The sequence below is a fragment of the Periplaneta americana genome, chromosome 1 (assembly GCF_040183065.1).
Source record: "Periplaneta americana isolate PAMFEO1 chromosome 1, P.americana_PAMFEO1_priV1, whole genome shotgun sequence".
Taxonomy (NCBI): domain Eukaryota; kingdom Metazoa; phylum Arthropoda; class Insecta; order Blattodea; family Blattidae; genus Periplaneta; species Periplaneta americana.
In genome coordinates, this window is record NC_091117.1 from 54,423,295 (window position 1) to 54,444,086 (window position 20,792).

The 20,792-nt window shown below is 34.9% G+C and overlaps 1 protein-coding gene across 1 annotated transcript in view; it reads left to right on the forward strand.

Annotated features, from left to right (window-relative positions):
- The first annotated feature begins 4,619 nt into the window (after window positions 1–4,619).
- The window catches only part of LOC138695920 (late secretory pathway protein AVL9 homolog), a 28,954-nt gene continuing 12,781 nt past the window's right edge, over window positions 4,620–20,792 (forward strand). The window contains exons 1-6 of the mRNA XM_069820290.1: window positions 4,620–4,792; window positions 4,959–5,156; window positions 11,968–12,205; window positions 15,860–16,049; window positions 20,039–20,360; window positions 20,470–20,691. Coding sequence (XP_069676391.1) covers window positions 4,703–4,792; window positions 4,959–5,156; window positions 11,968–12,205; window positions 15,860–16,049; window positions 20,039–20,360; window positions 20,470–20,691 — 1,260 coding nt within the window. The 5' untranslated portion in view covers window positions 4,620–4,702. The remainder of the gene's footprint in view (window positions 4,793–4,958; window positions 5,157–11,967; window positions 12,206–15,859; window positions 16,050–20,038; window positions 20,361–20,469; window positions 20,692–20,792) is intronic.

Here is a 20,792-nt window from a genome sequence, read left to right on the forward strand (position 1 = left end):
ATAGGCCTACTCTTAAAATCTCCTTTTCATATTACACTTATGCTGTTCAAGCATCAGTTCACAACGTTGTTTCATTTGAATGGATTGTATTGGTCTATCCATTGTTCAGAAATGTTCTGCCAACGAACCTTTCAAACTTTATGTTGTCCCAAATACATAGTGTAATAGGACTTAGTCATATCATACTGTTACTATTTCTTTACGAAAGTAAGAGCAATGAGTCAGTGCTTTTGTAGGTAAAATGACTTTATTGTTATCTGTTGCCTATATCTATCTTAATAATGTTTGGTATTATGTACCAGTATCTCTTGTACATGTAGTACAACTTAAACTTTTTGCATATACCGATTGAAATAAATTTTATTTAAACTCTTTGCATTGCAATGAATTTAAAAAGTAATTTAATGTTCAAAATAGTGATTCGCACTATTTCTTTGGAATTAAGAGGTTAATCGTACTCAAACTTTATTATTATATGGCATGCTTGTAGTCAAAGGTAAATCTCTTGAAAGATTAATACTTACGTGATTTTATTATTTCCCAGTACACCGACAATCAAATATCTAGTCCGTCGTTTTTACAAATAATAGACCTGCTTTAAACCCCCAATTGATCAATGATAAAATTTGTACTAGAAAGAGGTGGTATTGAGGCTTTATGTGATCCATCAAGTCTCGTGTTATCTTTTCTTTATAATTTATTTTGTATACCATATTAATTTCAGATTACTATTCATGGTTTAATTCTAAATTGTATTGCACATAAATGTAAGTATCATTCTTAACCGTTATGAAATATTATCTCTAATATTCACATCATAAGCTTAAAATATTTAAAACAAAAACTGAAAGGTTTAAAATCCATTCATTCATTCATTCATTTTTTTATAGAAAATTAAATTTTCATACAAATAGTCATGTAATTAATTATAATTTTCCAGAAATTATATTTTTGTGCTAAAGATATTGATGCAATGTTGAGTGTATGTAATGTGCGACAACTTCTTTTTTTGAGAAAGGACACTTATGCAGCTACGTCACCAGGAATGAAGTATTTGTGATTGGCCACCCTGGACTACGACTGTGACCCCATTCAGTTCTGTGAGACATTTACAGAACTTGGTGTCCTAAACGACATTAGTCTGTTTGTAACATTCACGTTTTTATACTACGACAATCTCTTCCACTTGGTTGCTAAATTCTAAGATTGTCTCATCCACTGAAGGGGGAAGTCAGTTGTGTTCGCACGTTTCTGGATCTGATCTTGTTTCAGCACATATACGTAACATTCAATGGAAACCTCATTGTTACGAACTTAAGTAGTCCAAAGTAATTACAGTGTCTTGCCAGAAAATATGTAAAATATATTCCTTTCTTGTTACAAAAATAATGTGTTATTTTTATTCCTCCTTCCTATCTCTTGCCATAATAATGAGGTTTTGTCATGGAGCAGAGAATATGAAAAGTTTCAAATTTAAAACATGCTATGCGATATTTAGATATATATATATACTTTTACAGTCTTTTACGTAAGAATTGGGAAGAAAAAACTTTATTTAAATTTCCTATCTCACAGCTCCTTACTCAAAAGCAAAATACTCTGGTGATACACATTTTAATTTTATAATACAATTCAGAAATACATGTGGAATAGTAATGTGTAAAATAAGCAAAGTTAAATAATTTTAATGGTTCTTCACAACAAAGGAGAATTTATAATACCAGTACGGTACAGTAAGTAGTAACTGATTTGTTACTGAAATGACTGGAATGCAGTTGGAGTGGGAAGAGGGAAGAACAGTTGGAAAATATGGATTGGAAAGAAGGAATCACAGACAAGAATCTTTGGTAATTTCTGTAAAATAAATGCAATTATTGTAGGAAATACATTATACCAACTACATAAACGAAGAAGATACATGGACATGCCCAAGGGACGAGAACAGATACCAAATAGATTACATACTAGTACAGGAAAGATTCCGAAATTGCTTAAAAGTGCAAAGACTTTATCAGGAGCAGATATTAATTCAGATCATGCCCTCCTGATAGGCGAAGTAGATATTCGTCTGAAGAAGATAAGAGGAAGGCACGTGACGAAATTGAACATGGAAAAACTAATTTTCAAGAAAAAGTCGTTACATTAAAATCCACACCTGAGAATAGTAATGAGTACTGGACTCATCTAAAAAGCTGCAAACAGACAACAGCAGAAGAAACAATAGGATACACAGAGGATGTGAGAATTAAGAAACCATGAGTCACGGGAAAAATGTTGGAGAAGATGGTGGAAAGGAGAAAATGGAAAAACATGAACACAGAAGAAGGTAGAAGAAACTACAGGAAACACAACAACAAACTAAGAAGAGAAACTGATGAGGCAAAAAGAAGACTGGATGAAAGAGAAATGTAAAGAAATAGAGGATCTAGAGAGAAAAGGAAGATATGATTAATGTACCGCAAAGTAAAATGTTTGGACTTCATATATAAGAAAAGCAAATCCATTTGGTTAATAGAGAACGAAATTGGAAAAGAAATAACAGACAGACCAGGAATACTAACAGGTGGACGAAATATATAGAAGAGTTATATGAGACGGAATCGTCCAGATAAGTTAGCCCTAGAAGCAAGAATGGTGTTAGCTGGATGTTGCCTGTGTGTAGGATTGACATTACTCCACATTCCTACCAGAGCTGATCTCGTGAGCTCTCCACAGTAGACAAGAGGGGGCTAAGTATAGAAGAAATAATAATCAGGCTTTGAATTTCATGGGGTGAAGCTCTGTATGCCAAATATTAACTATTGTAATGTGACTTCATAGCTGAGAAACCACCCAGAATGCCATTGATTCTCAAGTCTACTGTTGCTGTACGAGTCTTCTACACATTGTTTTGTAAGTAATTAAATTTCAATTAAACTCTTAGGGTGCTATGCATAGACATTTCACTAGCCCGCGCTACGAGCGTGCTAAACTAGCCCCAGCTATTGACTGATTACTTGCACAGGATTCATATCATATCTCATCGCTAACACTGGTTTATGAATATGAAAAACGTTAGTTCACTGATCATCCACTGGAAGCCCTCGCTAAGAATATCTATGAATATGGCCCTTAGCGATCCCATTGTGATTTTTTCTGGAGTTATTAGGAATACTTAAGTGCACATAATGTCACATTGATATTCAAACTAAAAATTAGGCCGCATGATGCGCAAGTTCACTCTCAAAGTCCACGACGAGGTCCAGCTCTGAAACCTAGACATCATGGGGCGTGGTACAGATGAGTCCATTATTATGCTGAATGGACTTGTCAGAATTGGCATAAAGTTCTTTTCACAGATGACTGTCGTATATGCCTTCAACCAGACGATCACCAGAGATGTGTTTGGAGGCAGTCTGGTCAGGCTGCACGTCTTAGACATACGTCCAGTGAGTGCAGCAAGGTGGTGGTTCTTTGATGTTTTGGGGTGTTATTATGTGGGGCCACCATACACTACTCATAGACATGGAAGGCAATGAAATGGCTATACGATACAGGGATGACATCCTCCGATCCATAGTGCAACCATATCGCCAGAATTTCGGAGAGGAATTCGTCTTAATGGACGATAATTCTCGCGCATATTGAGCATGCCTGGGATACATTGAAAAGATCTGTTTATGGACGAGATGACCTACCAACAAATCTGAGAGATCTACATGGCATCGCCATTGAGGAATGGGACAATCTGGACCAACAGTGCCTTGATGAACTAGTGGACAGTATGCCACGACAAATAAAGGCATGCAACACTGCAAGAGGACGTGCTACCGGGTATTAAAGATACCGGTACTGGTGTTCGCTGTAGTCAGCAACTGAAATTGAGAAAGTCAAGTTGTATTATTGTAGAGCTTGTAATGTTGGGTTCAGGTAAGTAATGAAGAAAGCTTGCATGTTACTTTTGTATGTCTCTCTTCCGTTTTTATGTAAAGACTCAGGAACTCTTGGGACCGAGGTGATGCAAAACGTCTGGCCGCGAAACCAGGTGGCCCGGGTTCCAATCCTGGTCGGGGCAAGTTACCTGGTTGAGGTTTTTTTCGGAATTTTCCCACAACCCAATATGAGCAAATGCTGGGTAACTTTCGGTGCTGGACCCTGGACTCATTTCACCGGCATTATCACCTTCATTTCATTCAGACGCTAAATAACCTGAGATGTTGATACAGCGTCGTAAAATAACCCAATAAAATGAAAACGAAATGTGACGCAAAACTTTTTTTTGATGAGTGTAGAAGTTGGGAAATTACATCCATTATCCATAAAATACTGTACGAAGCACTTAATAAGTAACGATAAGTCAATCGTCAACATTCTGCTACAATTCTGTGGGAAGATCCGTCGAGCTGTTCGACAGCGACGTCTAGCCTCTAGCGACCTTGATTCTGTGGTATCAAGCACCGCCCCTAGCGGCGAAATTGGCGTTACACGGGATCAAGGTGGCTTTGGAACTATTAGAGCCATGTTAAAATTAACTCGTTGGTGAAGATCCTCTCAGGTGAAGTATCTACGATGGCTCGTTGGTGATCCTCACATGAGCGCAGCCTAGCGGAATTTTGGAAAATTAAACCATAGCCAATCAATGAGTCACGTTGGATAAATTTTCGTATTCGTACGTCAAATGATAATGCAAAGTCAAACGACGTCAGATTAATGTGTAACAGAAATGGCAAATAAACCTATAAATGTCAGTGAAAGCAATGGACCAATTCTTCATGTAATTGTCGTGGGTTTTCACCATAAAAAGGGATGTCAGGTGAGCAACAAACCACATAATTGTGTATTTTACATGTTTTACGTGGATTGAAATCAGGTTAGTTAATTTGTATATGTCATTTTTTTCATAGAAGAGGTTATGTTTCTAGAAATACATACATATAAGTAAATAATACGATAATTAATGAGCCATAAAATTGTTTCAGGTTGAGTATTCTTTTCCACCCCTCTTAGAAGGAGATCCACATGCTTGCCCTACTGGCTGGAAATACCTTCCAACATTGGCATTGCCTGATGGTTCACATAATTTTGATGAAGATACAGTATTTTTTCACTTACCAAGTTTGTCAGATCCAAAACTGACGGTGTATGGAATATCCTGCTTTCGCCAAATTCCTGTGGAGGTATGTTATATAGCTAATTACATTCTATTATCTAGTGACAACGAGAACAAGGCTTTGATTAATAAGACTATGCCTAAATGTGTTTTTGGAGTAGAAGATCAATTCACAACCGAAGTTCATAGTTAAATGATCACAAATTCGCAAATAAACCTAATTGTGTGAGAGTTACAATGATTGACTTTTGTGACATATTTAACAATCTTCTTTTGCTACACTTCGAGACTGGCAAAATGTTCATTCCAAATTATATATAAAATTTTCCCACTCGTTGCTTAGTTGCCCAAAGTTATTGGTTCCGAATGATAACGTATTTTATTATTTAGGCCTATATTGTATTTCAAATTCTGATCTAAAAGGTGAAGTGTTCATTCCGAATTAGCGAAAACCCTTTCACTGGCTTCTCGGTCTCGCTACATTATTGTTGTTGTGTAATGGCATGGAGGTTATTTGATCTGCATCAGGAAGCATGCCAGTGTTGTAATCCATTTAGCGTTATCCAGGGTGCACCACATGGAGACGCATTACTTTGCCCCGCTACATATCATATTTTGTTATTTATTGAGTAGGCTTATATTATTGGGTTGATGCAAAAATTATCTATGAGACTCTGTCAACCCTGGGTTAGTTTCTGAATTTCGCGTCTGAAAAAAATCTGCTGGTTTGGAGTTAAAGAAGTGAAGCCAAGTTTGTAAAGCATCCTTGTTACCAAAGGAGTTCCTTTCAAGATTGTTGGATAGAAAATGGAAAAGGTAGAAATCTGTGAGTGCAAGATCGGGAGAATATGGGAAATGTGCTATCACCTCCCGATCAGTGGCATGCCATACATGGAAGGCAAGGGAAGCATTGCTTCTCCTGTTCGTAAAGCGAAAAAGAAGAAATTTATTGCAGAAATTATATTTTATTCGTAAGAATTATGAATTCTCTAATCTTAAAATGTCACAAAATTCTTTCTTTGAGCCCCTGTCCTGTTTGAGGCGAATTCGTTATTTATATTCTTACCTTGAGGGTGCCTATACTGGCCGATAGAGATTCGTTTAGTTCCGTTCAATGATTTTGCTGTTAAAGAGAGGAGAAATGCTTTGGTCTTCAAATATATTTAGGTGAGTTGGCTGCTTTCAGTTTTGTACTATGCATATACAAATTTGAATTACCGGTACTGGTTTCCTCACATAAAATTGCACAGCACACCACTGCTGCCGGCCAAACCTCTGGATAGCTGTTTTTGTCATGTTAGCAGATTGCAGGCGTGCATTATTGTGTTGCAGCAGCACTTTATTTCCTGGTCGTTTTTATTAAATTGCGGCCACAAGGCGTTTGAGTTGCTGGCAATAAATGTCAGCAGTTATGGTTACATTCCTGGGAAGCAATTCGTAATACACAACACCTTCTTTATTCTACTAGACCCATAACACATCTTCTGTGGATTAACACTAACTTTTCTACAGTGTTGTGTGTTGAAATGACAGAACCATTTTCTTGCAGTGATTTCTGTGATGGTGTTCAGCCTGTACTCTGCACAGATGTTTCGAGCTGCCTTTGCTTCTGTATTAAACTCAAACAGAAGAATGTCGGAAGTCTTTTTTCCACTTGACACTTCGTCTTCTTTAATCCACAAATAGCACAAAATTCTTCAAATGCGCAAAATTGAAGGCGTATTTACAAGTATAACACTCCGAATAACAAATGACAAACGATAAACAAACTTGTAACAATGCAGTGTTACAGTGATGAACAAAAGTGCTATGTACTTATGCGTCAGCTAATATATTATAGGCCTATCAAACTCTTATAAAATCCAACCCAACCTTCTACATTTCATTGTTTTTTAAAGTGCTATTCTTGTTTTGCTTTCGAAATTCTGTGCATGGTCTCGTAAATCGTTTGAAATCTTGATGGTTTAATATTTGTATTCTTTTCTGTTTGTTTTCCTGCATTTGCTTCACGAGTTGCAGTGCAGTACTTAGTCAACTATCTTTTCATAACCCTGTGTGTGATCATATTGTGATTTTTCGAAATTTGCCGGTACTTTGGCTTCCCTCCTTCCCCTAAATTGCTTGAATTTTTCTCAAACTGACATCTCCACTACATTTTTCATAGTTTTCAGATTTTATTTAGAACGTAAATTCAGAGTTACATCTATTGTACTATTACCATAATTGTCTTTTGCCATCACCTTTTGTAATTCAGTAGGCCTATTACATTTAACTTAAAATAAACTCAAGCATGATTTGTTGTATTTTGTATGCATTCAGATTCTTACAGTTTCAAACAATTTTTACTAAAACAATTATAATGAGGATAATGTGATTGCGGTAGTAATGCATTACCGGTATAGGTAATGAATTAAAAGTGTTAATTAAAACTGTTTACTATCATCATCTTCTTCATCATCATCATCGTGTACGTCAAACTTCGCGACAATTTTCTGGGGACAGGAAAGATTGTATTGTTATATCAGGGTTATTGTTGTATTGAGGGGTTATGAAATGTTGCCCAAATTTATGTTCTGAAAGAGAATATAGTAGAAATAAGTATAATACAACGTTACATACTACGAATTATGTATTTATTTATCATTATTGCCGTATTTGATTTTTCTTCTCCATTTTAATAAATATAATCTCATGTGTGGCTTTAAAACATTGTATCCAACTGTTGCTTGCTCTGAAGTTCGAATCACCAAGTAGGCTACACTGAGAAGATTAAGCACTTTTTGACATGTAATAGCCCAAATAAATTAAACATATTGTGAGTTAACATTCATTAAGAACATGAACAAAACTTAAAATTTGACTTGCTAACAACAAATTTTGTCTTGATTTAAAAATTAAACTTCAAGAAATAAAATTGGACTCATCTTGTAGTGTAAGAAACAACTAGGACAACTAAGTTGTAACTTTGAAAAAATATATGAGATTACAGCTTAAAAAATTTGACCTTGAAAGTCTTACAGTCAGAAAGTTATATTTAAAAATTTTTGAAAACTGTATATGTTTTCTCTCTAGCATGACAAGAAGTGAAGAGTTTGGGAAAAAAAAAGATATTAGATGATAGACAACATTAACATACAATAGGTATGGATCATATGTGGAGACTAAGAGAAAGGCGGAAAATAGGAAATATTGAAGAAAGCTGGGTTTGCAATGGAAGACCTGCCCTTGGGTTACGTGTTATGTATGTCTGATGATGGAACTTAAAAATACTTACATGCAGGAAAGATGCACTTGTGTTTTAACTTTTAAACTGCAGTTAAAATTCAATTCTGTATAGTATGCAAGGAAATAGGTTGAAATCGAATCTGTAACATCCCCATTGGAACCATAGACGTAGCTCAGGCAGTAGGCACGTGTCTGCTATCTGCACTTGGGCATGGGTTCGATTCTGACTTGCGTGCTGATTTGGTTTTTTACGAGGTTTTCCTGCAACTGTAAGCAAATGTCAGGTAGTCACACGACAGTTCCGTACCTAATCCTTCCATATACCATCTTGCTATCACCAACTTCATGAACATTAAATACCAGTAACCTAATAGTTCATGCACCAATGTTAAATAGCCAACCTAGGAAAAAATCTCTCATGTCTATTGACATAGTGAAATGTGTTTATTGTCGATTCTGCCATTTCCTCAGTATCGAGACTGCAATTTCGTTTTGTTGAAGAGTGCAAATTGACTTTCATCGAAACTGATCTAGCAATATGTTAGATGTCGGATGACAAGATGGAGATTCGCTGAGAGTTGGAACATAACCTTCATTATATCTTTATCTTTCGTTCATGTCGGTTATTATTATAATCCCGAGTAACAAATCTTGATATTTTCATAATCCAGCCCATTGTTTAGCAAGGACATTTCTTTCCGACATCTTTCAGAGCTTATTGAATATATTAGTCTACAGTTTGTGGGAATGAATGCTCTTAGTTTTTGGGTTATTGTATCACTGAATTGATCTGTTCTTTAAATGTTCCAATATTGAAATCAAGTACATATTTCACTATTATGTACACACCAGCTAAATACCTGACATGGAGCCATAATTTGGGTTGTTAGAAAACAATTGTAAATTTAGGTGTACCGCTAACAACAGTGGCATTTCCTGAATGGGTGTACGTACTTTTAAAGGAATTGACTTCTGTCCTATCTCTTATCTATTAACCTCTTCCCTTACTATATATTTTACCAGTTTTGTGAAAAAAAGTGTCATATTTTTTTATTTTCGTATAGAGGTCATTTAATATTGCAGAATCACTGTACATCACTAATTTTCTTACATATCTAAAAAAATCACTATGAAATAGACATACTTCATACCTGAATTATTATCCCGAGTTATCTCGTGCACCTTGATTCCAGCTCTGGTAGTTGTCCCACTTTGATTTTCTCCTGAACAAATTACCAACTTATGTTCTTTTTATGGATTAATTTATGAGGTACCATACCAGTGCTGTTATCAAGGCGTTAAATGTTTCTTGTCGTGTGATAGACTCGAAAGCAGGGTATTACGCACAGTGGCACATTGCATTCTGGACAGAAGTATCTGCTCTCCTATATGAGAGCGTTTTGGGAAAAATGAATATTTGTATCAGTACATCTGTTCTTCAGGTTTGTGAATAATGTTCTGCAGTATCACTATGTCCAAAAGTACACGTATTTCAGAGTCTGTAGTAGGCTGCTACGAATTATTTTCAGCATTCTGTGAACACTTATTAGCATGCCGAATCGTCTCCTCGATATAATGTTGATGAGGTCATTATTAAAGAATAATTTAAAAAATTGAGAATTATCATTATCAGAAACAATGTTAAAATTTCAGGGAATGGGGACCTCAGAGGTGCAGAAGAAATGGTGCCAGATGTCTTCTATTCAAATCACTGTCGAAAAGACGCGACATCAACTGATCTGAATTTGTTTGTTGGTCTATAACTTCGTCTTCTGATACCAATGTTTCATTTCATAATCTTCTACAGGAATATATTCCTGATCAAAAGTTTCGGAATCACTAACTTGATCCATCTTTACACAAAACAGCACAAAAAACACTAAACACAAACAGAAACCACCAAAACTAACTAGCATCTACTCACTACTGTGTGTGAATGCTATATGAGCATAGATTTCCACTCGCAAGGAAGAAGTACAAAAAACACCACCAGATATAGCAATATCACTAACTTTTGTAGCCATCTATTGAGGAAAAGGTTAATGAAAGAATGGAAACATATATATTCGATATTTATAATCCTTAGAAGCGAAAATGGGACTCAGACGAGTTAACTCAGGTTAATAAATTTTGACACAAGTTAGCAACCCGAGTTAACTCTGGTTAATCAGGGAAGTGGTTAATAACATATCATCGTCATTAAGCTTTGAAGGATATAAGCCATTCTTGACTATATTTGCCTTCATTCCTGAAATAGTAGGCAGATAGAACTATACTACCTACTTACTATTACAGATAAAATTATGCATAAAGTTTATATATATATATATATATATATATATATATATATATATATAAACTAGTCTAGTCACTGTACAAGCTGATATAATTGTTACTTGAGAAGTCTGGGGCTGATTCCACAAAGCTATATTATGCAGTTTCTGCTTTCAAAGGCTGGAATAGACTTGAAAATCGACCATCACCATTTCCTTCCGAATATATTTCATGATTATCATCTTTCTAAGTGTGCTATAGTTCAGTCAACTGTCTGAAGACAGGTCTGGACCTCATAAGTGACGCCAACAAGGCACCACTTATGAGGCAACTAGACTAGGCAATAACGGAGTAGGGTGCTTTCTCTCTTCATTGCATACATTGCCGATTAGATTAGCTACATGGTACACTAATCAGACTTCAAACAATTGTTCTTTCTCTGACACACATCGTCAAGTGAAATGCACTGCCTGATAACAGATGTACTGTACATATCAGCCATAATCTCAGTCAGCGATACTTGTAAGTTTAATGACTCTAAATGACATTTCAGGTAGTATTTGTTGTTTCCCAATTATTAACGCCAACCTAACCTGTTAATCCTCTTGCTAACTGATGCAATTCTGCCAGATCTTCTTTTATTTTCATTTCTGAATTTAGCATCCTGCTTCAAAGAAGGTGATCTTTGTTCGCAGCTACAGTGTTGTTGCAGATTAATATTTGTGTTGCTGTTATTCTTATTGTTTATATTTCTGTACTTCGATTGTTTTTGTGTATTAGACATGTTTTATTTTTATATGTGCCCCAAAGTCAACTCCGACCAAAATGAGAAGAATATTGTCCAGTTATATTGGAAGGCCAGGAGTGTAATGGATTAGCTCCAAAGTCTGTCATTGGCAACAATAGCAACGTTTTATAGCCTATCTCTTTCCATATAAAATCTCCTGAATTTTCTTTGCCCTTTTCTTTTGTTTGTTTATATTGAAAATATTTTAATATTTTTTACATGTTACTTTAACTTTTTTAGCTATTGTATTACATTACTGGTTAGAAAATAGCTTATTCATTCCCCTACAGATGAATACTGTAGCCTATATGATGAAATCTGCTATAGTATTTTTGTATGATTTAAGATATACCACAGTCTAGTATATACAGTCACGAAGTTTAAGTTTATGAGGGTACTAGGAACAATAGACTGTGCAGGTATTATTTTGCATTGTCTCTAATGAGGCGATAGTAACGATCCTAGTGGTTAGTATCTATCTAGGGATGCATATTTACTACGTATTGAGCTTCGTGACTATATATACTAGACTGTGGTTATACTTTATCTAGTCTCTAATTTTTTACCTCTGTGTTTTATATCTCATTCATAGAAATTAAAAAATCGAACAGCAGATATCACACGTGGAACAGTGCAGAAGAGTGTGTGCGTTCTTAGCACCCTGCCACTGTATGGACATATCCAAGTGAAAATGGCTCTCATCACCCACGCTTACTTTGATGAGGGTGATTTCAGCAAAGTGCAGCTTTTGCATGACACTTACTACCATCTCAACTCCTGCTTGGCAGAAGTTGATTTCTTGCAGTCTGCAACTCCGCAACTGTATGTCGGTGAGTTGAATTAAAGATCATTTTATTAATGTCGTACTTTTGCTCGTGTTGAATAATTGAAAATAGAGTGAATTGGGAAAAGATTATGACAGAGAGCCACCGGCGTGTCTCAGTCTGTTAAGGTGCTTGCCTGCCGGTCTGAAGTTGCGCTCGGGCACGGGTTCGATCCCCGCTTGGGCTGATTACCTGGTTGGTTTTTTAAGAGGTTTTCCCCAACCGTAAAGTGAATTCCAGGTAATCTATGGCGAATCCTCGGCCTCCTCTCGCCAAATACCATCTCACTATCATCAATCTCATCAATGCTAAATAACCTAGTAGTTGATACAGCGTCGTTAACGTTAAATAACCAGCTAAAAAAAAAACTATGAGAGAGAAGTGTGTACGTGCTCAAATTTTGATTTCAATTCTGATGCGAAATTTTACTGTTCATTGCACTAACTGGCATATTGTCTGGTTAATACATTAAATGCTTCATGGCAGTGAAACCTTAAGAATTTAGGAAATATTGTAACAATGTTAGATAAAATTAATACTAGTTGTGTTTAAGATGATAATGCTCAAATATTTAGAACTTAATTGTGTATGTTTTGACAAATGTAGTAGCTTTTGTATTTATTTCTAGATAAAAATAGCAGAAATAACTAAACTACTCTCTCAATTAATAACACTCAATAAAAGAATTGTATTCCAATTGTGGAATCCTGGGAAACGAGAATGTGGATGCTTTAGCAAAGAAGGGCAGCACTGCTGACCTGTTACTAAATCTACGTATTACTCTGTGAAAAGATTTATTAAATCTACATACTTAGACTTCAACAAACAAAATTTGATAACACAATCTCAAGGGAAAAAATGGAACTCTCTGGACCATAATCCACAGTTAAGTCTCGATTTACCATGCAAATCGTCTGTAGCTGCATTTAGATTGGCAACAGGCCATGACTGTTTGGCCAAGCACCTGCATAGAATTGGAATATATCAGTCCCCTAACTGCCCATTATGCAATTCAAATCAAGAAATGGATTCGGAACACCTCAAAATCTTTGTTTCAGTGGCTGACCGTGACAATATCTTTGAAAAATTTTGGAGTACAAGAGGTCAAGTGACTTTATTGTCAAACACCTAGCATTAGAAAACAACAACATTTATTCCTAGATGAAGTTAAAATTTAACTTTTGAATATTTTTAAGGATGTATTTGATTTTTCACTTCGTTCATTGGTCTCAACATTACAAGATTAAGCCATTTTTATTTGTCGTCACAGAGGAAAGTAATAGATTACACAACTGAAGTCATAGTGTATTGACCCCAACATTGTCTATCTTTCAGTTTTGCTATCAGTTGATGTAATTTGATTCATTATAGGATATGATTTCAATGCACAGCTATTGATAAAATATTCAGGGACAGTTACTCTAATCTCACGAACTTTGGTAAACAGTATGTATCATGTTGATATTAAAATGGTAGTAATGTAATTTTACATAAAGATACTTCAATATCCATCATGTAGTTCAGTATTTCTCAACCTTTAAACCTTTCTCTTTTCGTGACATTACTTCAGTGTGGTCCCTTGCCCTGATAATTAATCATTAAAGGTATTTTTTTTATTCATTGTGAACAATGTAGTTTGAGTTAGATCACAATCGAACATTTGAACATTCTAAGATCGGCCGTGTGTATGTATGTCCTACGGAGCTTTTCAGTTCTAATTGATCCCAACAATGAACAAAAATAAAAAGCAGAAAGTTTAATTCTCCTTTCGACGAATGCTTCTTGGCACTAACTATGTCTATGAGCATGCTCATAGAGTCAGGGCAAATAACTGAAGTTAGGGCCCTACCATTGGATCAGAAAATTTTCCTTCCCTCTTTCATTCTAACAAAATCATGTTGCCTTTGTTAGACAAGACGGAGGAAAAACTTCGTAGATAATATCAATTTTAAAAGAAATTAATTTAATTATGTTTATGTTTAACATAAAATAGTCTGATGTTTTAAAATTTCAAAGAACAACTTTTTATCATCATCATCATCATCATCATCATCATTATTATTATTATTATTATTATTATTATTGCTAATATTATTTTTATTATTATTATTATTATTATTATTATTATTATTATTATTATTATATATTATATGAAGGGTTCAGAGCCATAGTGGGCCAAGCGTCATTTGTTAAAAATGGAAAAATCTAGGGGTTAAAGTTAAGTGAATACCATAGTTTAATGAAGATTGACATATCATTTAGTTTTAATGCGTATACTTTATATTACTTGCTGTATGTTTCCATTGAATTATGGTAATAACTTCATTTTAACCCTTGTTTTCTACGGTTTTAGTAAATGGTGCTTGGCCCACTATGGTTCTGAACCCTTCATATTCTAACCGCCTTTTATTTATCTTTTGCATAATCAATACCCGTAGTTCGGCTTATTACCAAATTCTTCAAAACGATATTAACTCAGTTGCATTATGGTTTGTTGAAAATGGAATGAAAATTAATGAAACACAAACTTTTGTCATTTCCTACTCATGAAAATTACTTCCTTAAAATTTAATTAGGCTATTCTCTTAATAATGTCAGTATAATTATAAAAAATTGTATTAAAGATCTTGGTGTTTTACTATTCTAAATTATATTTTCATGATCGTGATCAATATATTTATAACCATTTAATAAGAATGCTTGGTTTAATTAGGTCTATAACTTATTCGTTTTTTACTCCAGTATCTCTATTAATTTTATGCTATACTTTGGTTAGATCTAAACTTGAATATGCATCTGTAGTCTGGAATTCCATTACTTCAACTGATTCAGCGAAATTGGAAAATATTAAAAGAAAATTTATTTCCTTATGTGCTTTTCCCAATTCCTCAGTTTTTAATTATGAGATTACCTGCAAATATTTTAATTATTGTGGCCTATATTCCAGATGTCTAAATCCTGATTTTTTTTTTCAAGGTTATCAAGGGTGATCTATCATAAGCATTATCAGCCTTCGTATTCCTACTTAGGGATTAAGATTTCAAAAAAATGTTTACACCAGAAGTTCAAAATCTCTTTCTCCGGTCTGTAAATGCATAAAATTTGCATGCAATGAATTTAGATCCATTTAATGTATAGAATTGACTATTTATTGGTATGTATATCCTTTTGTTCTCATTATTTTTATGTATGTATTGTTTGTGTAAGTATTAATTTAATTATTCTAGTTTATGATTTATATCCTTTGTTCCTTCTGTCTTTGTATTGTGCTAACTATAATTTGCCTCTGGCTGTTGTCCAGCACACAAATATTAATAATAAATAAATTATTATTATTATTATTATTATTATTATTATTATCATCATCATCATCATCATCATCATCATCATCATCGTCATCATTATTATCATTATTATTATGTTTGTGGATCCCATTAAGTGCTCTTTGGGCACCAGTTGAGAATCACTGATGTAATTTACGTTAGAGAGAACATAAAAACTATTGACAAAATAGGAATAAGATACGTGAACAGCATTTTCATTAAAGGTTTTGAAAGTTGAACTGTGGTAATATTTTTGATCTCTCTGATTTCATTTCTCCGTATTTTCTTGCAAAACGAGAATATTTTTGGTGTTACTTCTCCATTACTGTTGTTTCAGGCTTATCTGTTAGGGATCTGATTCTTCAATTTCGACATAAGGCTCTGATACTGTTCAAATTGTTGCTGTTGGAAAGACGACTGGTATTTTATCGTTCACCTGTTCAGCCTCTTTGTGCTGCCATATTATCACTCTTGTCTCTGCATCCTGGCATGATTGAACGAGGCTTACAGGAGTCAGCATGTGTAAAGTGAGTTTTTATTTTGTTTCCTATTAAGGACTTCAATTTTTTCGTGAAAATTAAACATTTATTGATACAGTTTGCATATGTTAATTTTACAAAGTTAGGTTGCTGTATCTGGTAAAATTATCAACACTCTTCATTACTGTGGTAGCAGCTTTTAGCTGTATATTGCAGTTAAAATCACTGCTAAATCATTGAAAATTTTTCCACTGAAAAGTTTAAGTAGCATGTGAAATGTGCTGAAAAATAGCTTTTATTTGTATTTTTATTTTTTTTATCACCCTCCTCAATTGAACTGTTATTGACAGTGGTTCACTTGTGTCATCATATATATATATATATATATATATATATATATATATACATACATACATATATATATATAGGCCTATATATATATATATATATATATATATATATATATATATATAGTCTATTTTACTTGGAATTGTTACAAAGCAGGAAATATCTTTTCGTTTTAAACAGTATTCATTTAATTGTTAACAATTTAAAACCTACTGATTACATGTTGAAAATATTGTGGATACTGCTAACATGGAAAGAGTCTCAGTTCGAACAGGAATCTTTTGTCCTAAATTTGTGTATAAATGACGTGTTCTGATGCCAAAAAAGACAGTAAAGCCATCCATGAATCAGTAGTTGGTCTCTTCATTGTTTGTACGCAATTCTAAACCAAACTTAAAATAGTAAGACGAGAAATGAGCACTTATTTGAATGTTGATAAATATTGTAATATCAGAGTTGAGTTGGAAATATTCCAAGAATGATTGCGTTGATATAGAGAAGGAAAATTTTCCCCAGTTACTTGTAGAGCTAATAGTGCGGAAATATGAAGATCGAATGCATTGTTCCACCATGATAACAATGGACAGGATAGTGAATGAAGAAGACGACTTTAGCAAAGAAGACATGTATCAAGATAATGAAAGTGGCATTTGCGCTAGTGATGGTAATACCACAGTCTACTATATACAGTCACGAAGCTTGAGTTTTGAGGGTGCTAGAAACAATAGACTGTGACGGTACTATTTTGCATTGCCTGTAATGAGGCGATATTAGCGATCCTAGTGGTGAGCAACTATCTAATGTTTGCATATTTACTACGTATAGAGCTTCGCGACTGTATATACTAGACTGTGGTAATACTACCCAAGAAAGATAACCTGTTCAAGTTTGTATGACCTTCCCCAATTGAAGATTTTGAACATTCTCGCTAAATTGTAAAATTTCCAGTTTATGATAATTAACATAAGAATCATGAAAATTGTCTGCACACATTATTGATTTATTGAATAGACTTCTGTAAAAAGACACATTAAATATCGAAGTTCCCAGTCCCTTGCCCCCAATGGTCAATAAATTGGCCACTCTCAAATGGGTAATGTCGGTAAGTCAGAGAGTTCATTTTACTGTACTGTAAATGAACACTCCCGCATCTTCCTTTCAACACTGGCTGATTATTTTGTTTATTACAAGTCACATGACAAAGCAACATACTTCTAAGGTGAAGATAAGATATGACTGCTGATCTCGACCTCTCCCTCAGCTGATTCAAAAGACTGTTGAAAAACAATTGGCTAGGCGAGTAAGAAGTACACAAGTAAAATAACAAACATGTGATTAACGGTGTGAACTTGAATGTCAAATGATTTTCGATGTTGAGAGCGGTGATAATACATCATTGTGCGTTATTCACTCAATGCCCCCTGTATGAGTGACATACCATAATACTAGAACTTTTTGCCACCATGTGATTGTTCTCAGTCCACCATGGGAGGTGATGTACATGGCACTGTATGATGTGTAATGGAGCAATTTTAGAATGTTGGTAGGGAAAATGAGAATACCCTGCGAAAACCTACCACCAAATAGCATCCTTGTCCACCTCAAATATCACTTGGATTAACAACTACATCAAACTATCTTCTTCGCAATCAGGAAGTAGAGATTGAAATGCACTATATAGAAACCTGTGAAATTCTTTAGACTCATCATGAAAATATTGGGAAGCGCGACAAAACTCGCTTGAAAATGTTGATCGACTTTATGGAATGGCACCCAGTACTGGACTGAACTTACAGATGTATTCACGTCAAAAAATCCGGTTCGAATTGAGCCTCTCTCTTTGTATGAGTCGTAGTTGTAACTCAGTGAACAGATATCTTATCAACAAAGGCACCGTTCGTGATCTGAGACTGAAGTCTGGTGTGGGTTCAAATCCCACTTTGGCTGATTATCTGGTTGGGGTTTTTCCTAAATGTAAGGCGAATGTCAGCTAATTTCATGATGAATCCTTGATTTCATCTCACATGAATATCGCCTTGTTAAAAGTGATTCCATTGACACTAGGTAATCACGTAGCACAGTTAATATATCATTATTAAATCATTAAAAAAATGAACCTGAGTTTGAGGTACTGTGAATTTTGTGGTGCTCAGAGCAACAATTAATTCAATTTCTTTTTCAGGATTTCTGTTTCTCATTCAATTTGATTCAAGAGGTAGTCACACTACTATTTTCATACCATTGGATTTCTGTGCCTGAATTACCATGGAAAACGCAAATAAAAGATTTAGAACTGATCTCTTATGACTATGACAATTTAATATTTTACAAGGTCCAGCAAAAAGATCTGACGCATTTTATTTTGGCAGTAACTGTGGCTAAGACAGACGCTCAGCAGCAGGAGGATAGGGAATGAATGCCTTTATTGATCCATTTCAGTGGCAATGGATCTGTTGAACGCATTTCATCGTGCATTTGCCATAGAGATATTTTTTCAAAACAAATACTGTAGAACCCCGATTATCCGTCACCCTATTAACCGATCGGCGGATTATCTGACTGTCTTCCTCAACTTTTTTTTTTTTTTGCTGCGGAGGAAATATAATATGAAGTTCTGTACATCACGCTAGTACAGTAGGTATTTTTTATAGATAGAGTTATTGCAATCCTTTACCACTAGCATTACACAGTATGTAATGACTCTGTCATTGTGTGCAACCATAAACAGTTACTTATGAGAAGGCGTATTTTCCAGACTTGTAAAATAGTCACAATCTGCTCTCAGAAAAACGTCCCCAAAAACTTACACACAACTGCAAACCCATGCAGCATCAACATTGTCCTTCTGTTCTAGTGGCCGTACTCTATTACTTGTATGCAAAATGTCTTCCACGAATGTCAAAAGAAAGATAAAAAAATGTACAAATAATTGAGCGGCTTTGGAAAAGAGGTGGTATATGTCGCATCAGAATACGAGATTGGCATTACAGCTGTGAGCGATTTAATAGAAAACAAGGATAAAGAGTTATGTATTACTGTACTTCATTGTGTTTGTTATTAATTATGAACATAATATGTCTAGTATGAAGACACAGTGATTGCAGCATGGCAGGAACCTTAAATTATGTACAAAACTGTATTATACACTTAATTGATGAAAATCATTCATAGCACTGATTATCCGATTTTTTCGATTAACCGTTCAGTTCAGCCCCTTCATTACCACGGATAATAGAGGTTCTACTGTAATTCAGTAGTTCTTACATAGCGTAGGTTCTGACAACATTTCAGTGTGGGTTGACATGGGCGAGTTCCCAGCTGTAACACAATTTTAGAACGTCTTCTTCAGCATCAAAATGTAAGTCAACAGGAAAGCCAAGGATATACAATACCACAGGATATGGTAGGCAGAGCAATGCTGAACTTCAAAGTCAGGCTCCAGAAGTGCATTAGAAAAAATGGACGTCATTTGGAGGGTGTAATTTTCAAAACCGAATTTTGTTATTTTGCATCAGCAAATGGCAATAATGCCTCTTTACGATATAAGAATAAAAACCAACTTATATTAAAATACAATAGTGTTGTCTCATTTAAAAACATCAGATTTTTTTGCCGGACTCTGTACTTACAATTAATTGTTAATGTTCCACCACATACTTACTGTAAGTAATTGATTTTTTATCTTATAGACCTTCACGACCGATGTCTCCAATTCCAGAATTTACTGATGTAGGTAGTAGTGATTCTATTTCAAAGAACAGTTCTGAAAGTGAACAAAGTGACAGTAAGCAACAAAATAGTGAATCTTCATCTCAAAGTACACAATCTACATCTTCCACGGTAACAAACAAAGTTAGTAAAACAGCCAGTCCAACAGAAGAACAGAAGACAGCTGAAGATAATGCAGCCAACACTCTGGATAAAGTACAAAGTGAGAAGTCCAGTCATTCTAGTGACAGTCCTGAGAGCGTTAAAGCTACTGGCAGCCCTGTAGAGGAACACTGGCTGGAAGTATGTATCTCAGAATAATCTTTTGTGATTCTTTTTGTATTATGTATGATCTTTACCTGGGTGTCTGTTTTCATTGCTCTGAAAATTTTGGAGTAATCTCTTGTTTCAGGTGTCGGCAACATGTGACGGCAAGCTCCACAGTTCTGATAGTGTAAACAGCCTGTCTACTTTAGGTACAGGAGCAACAGATCGACAAGGCCATGATCATATGCAGTTGCCCCGTGACAGCAGCATTGAAACCATTGGTGATACCAATGTGCAGTCCAATATGGCAGCTATTGCACAAATCAGTGCTGAGCAGTGTGGTGTACCTCTCATGCTATTTACACAGGTGTGAAAACATTTTAATTTTCTGTGTGTTGTACTGTATTGCATTGCAGGAGGAAAAAAAAAACTAAAAATATCAAATTTACATGGGGACCTTACACAACA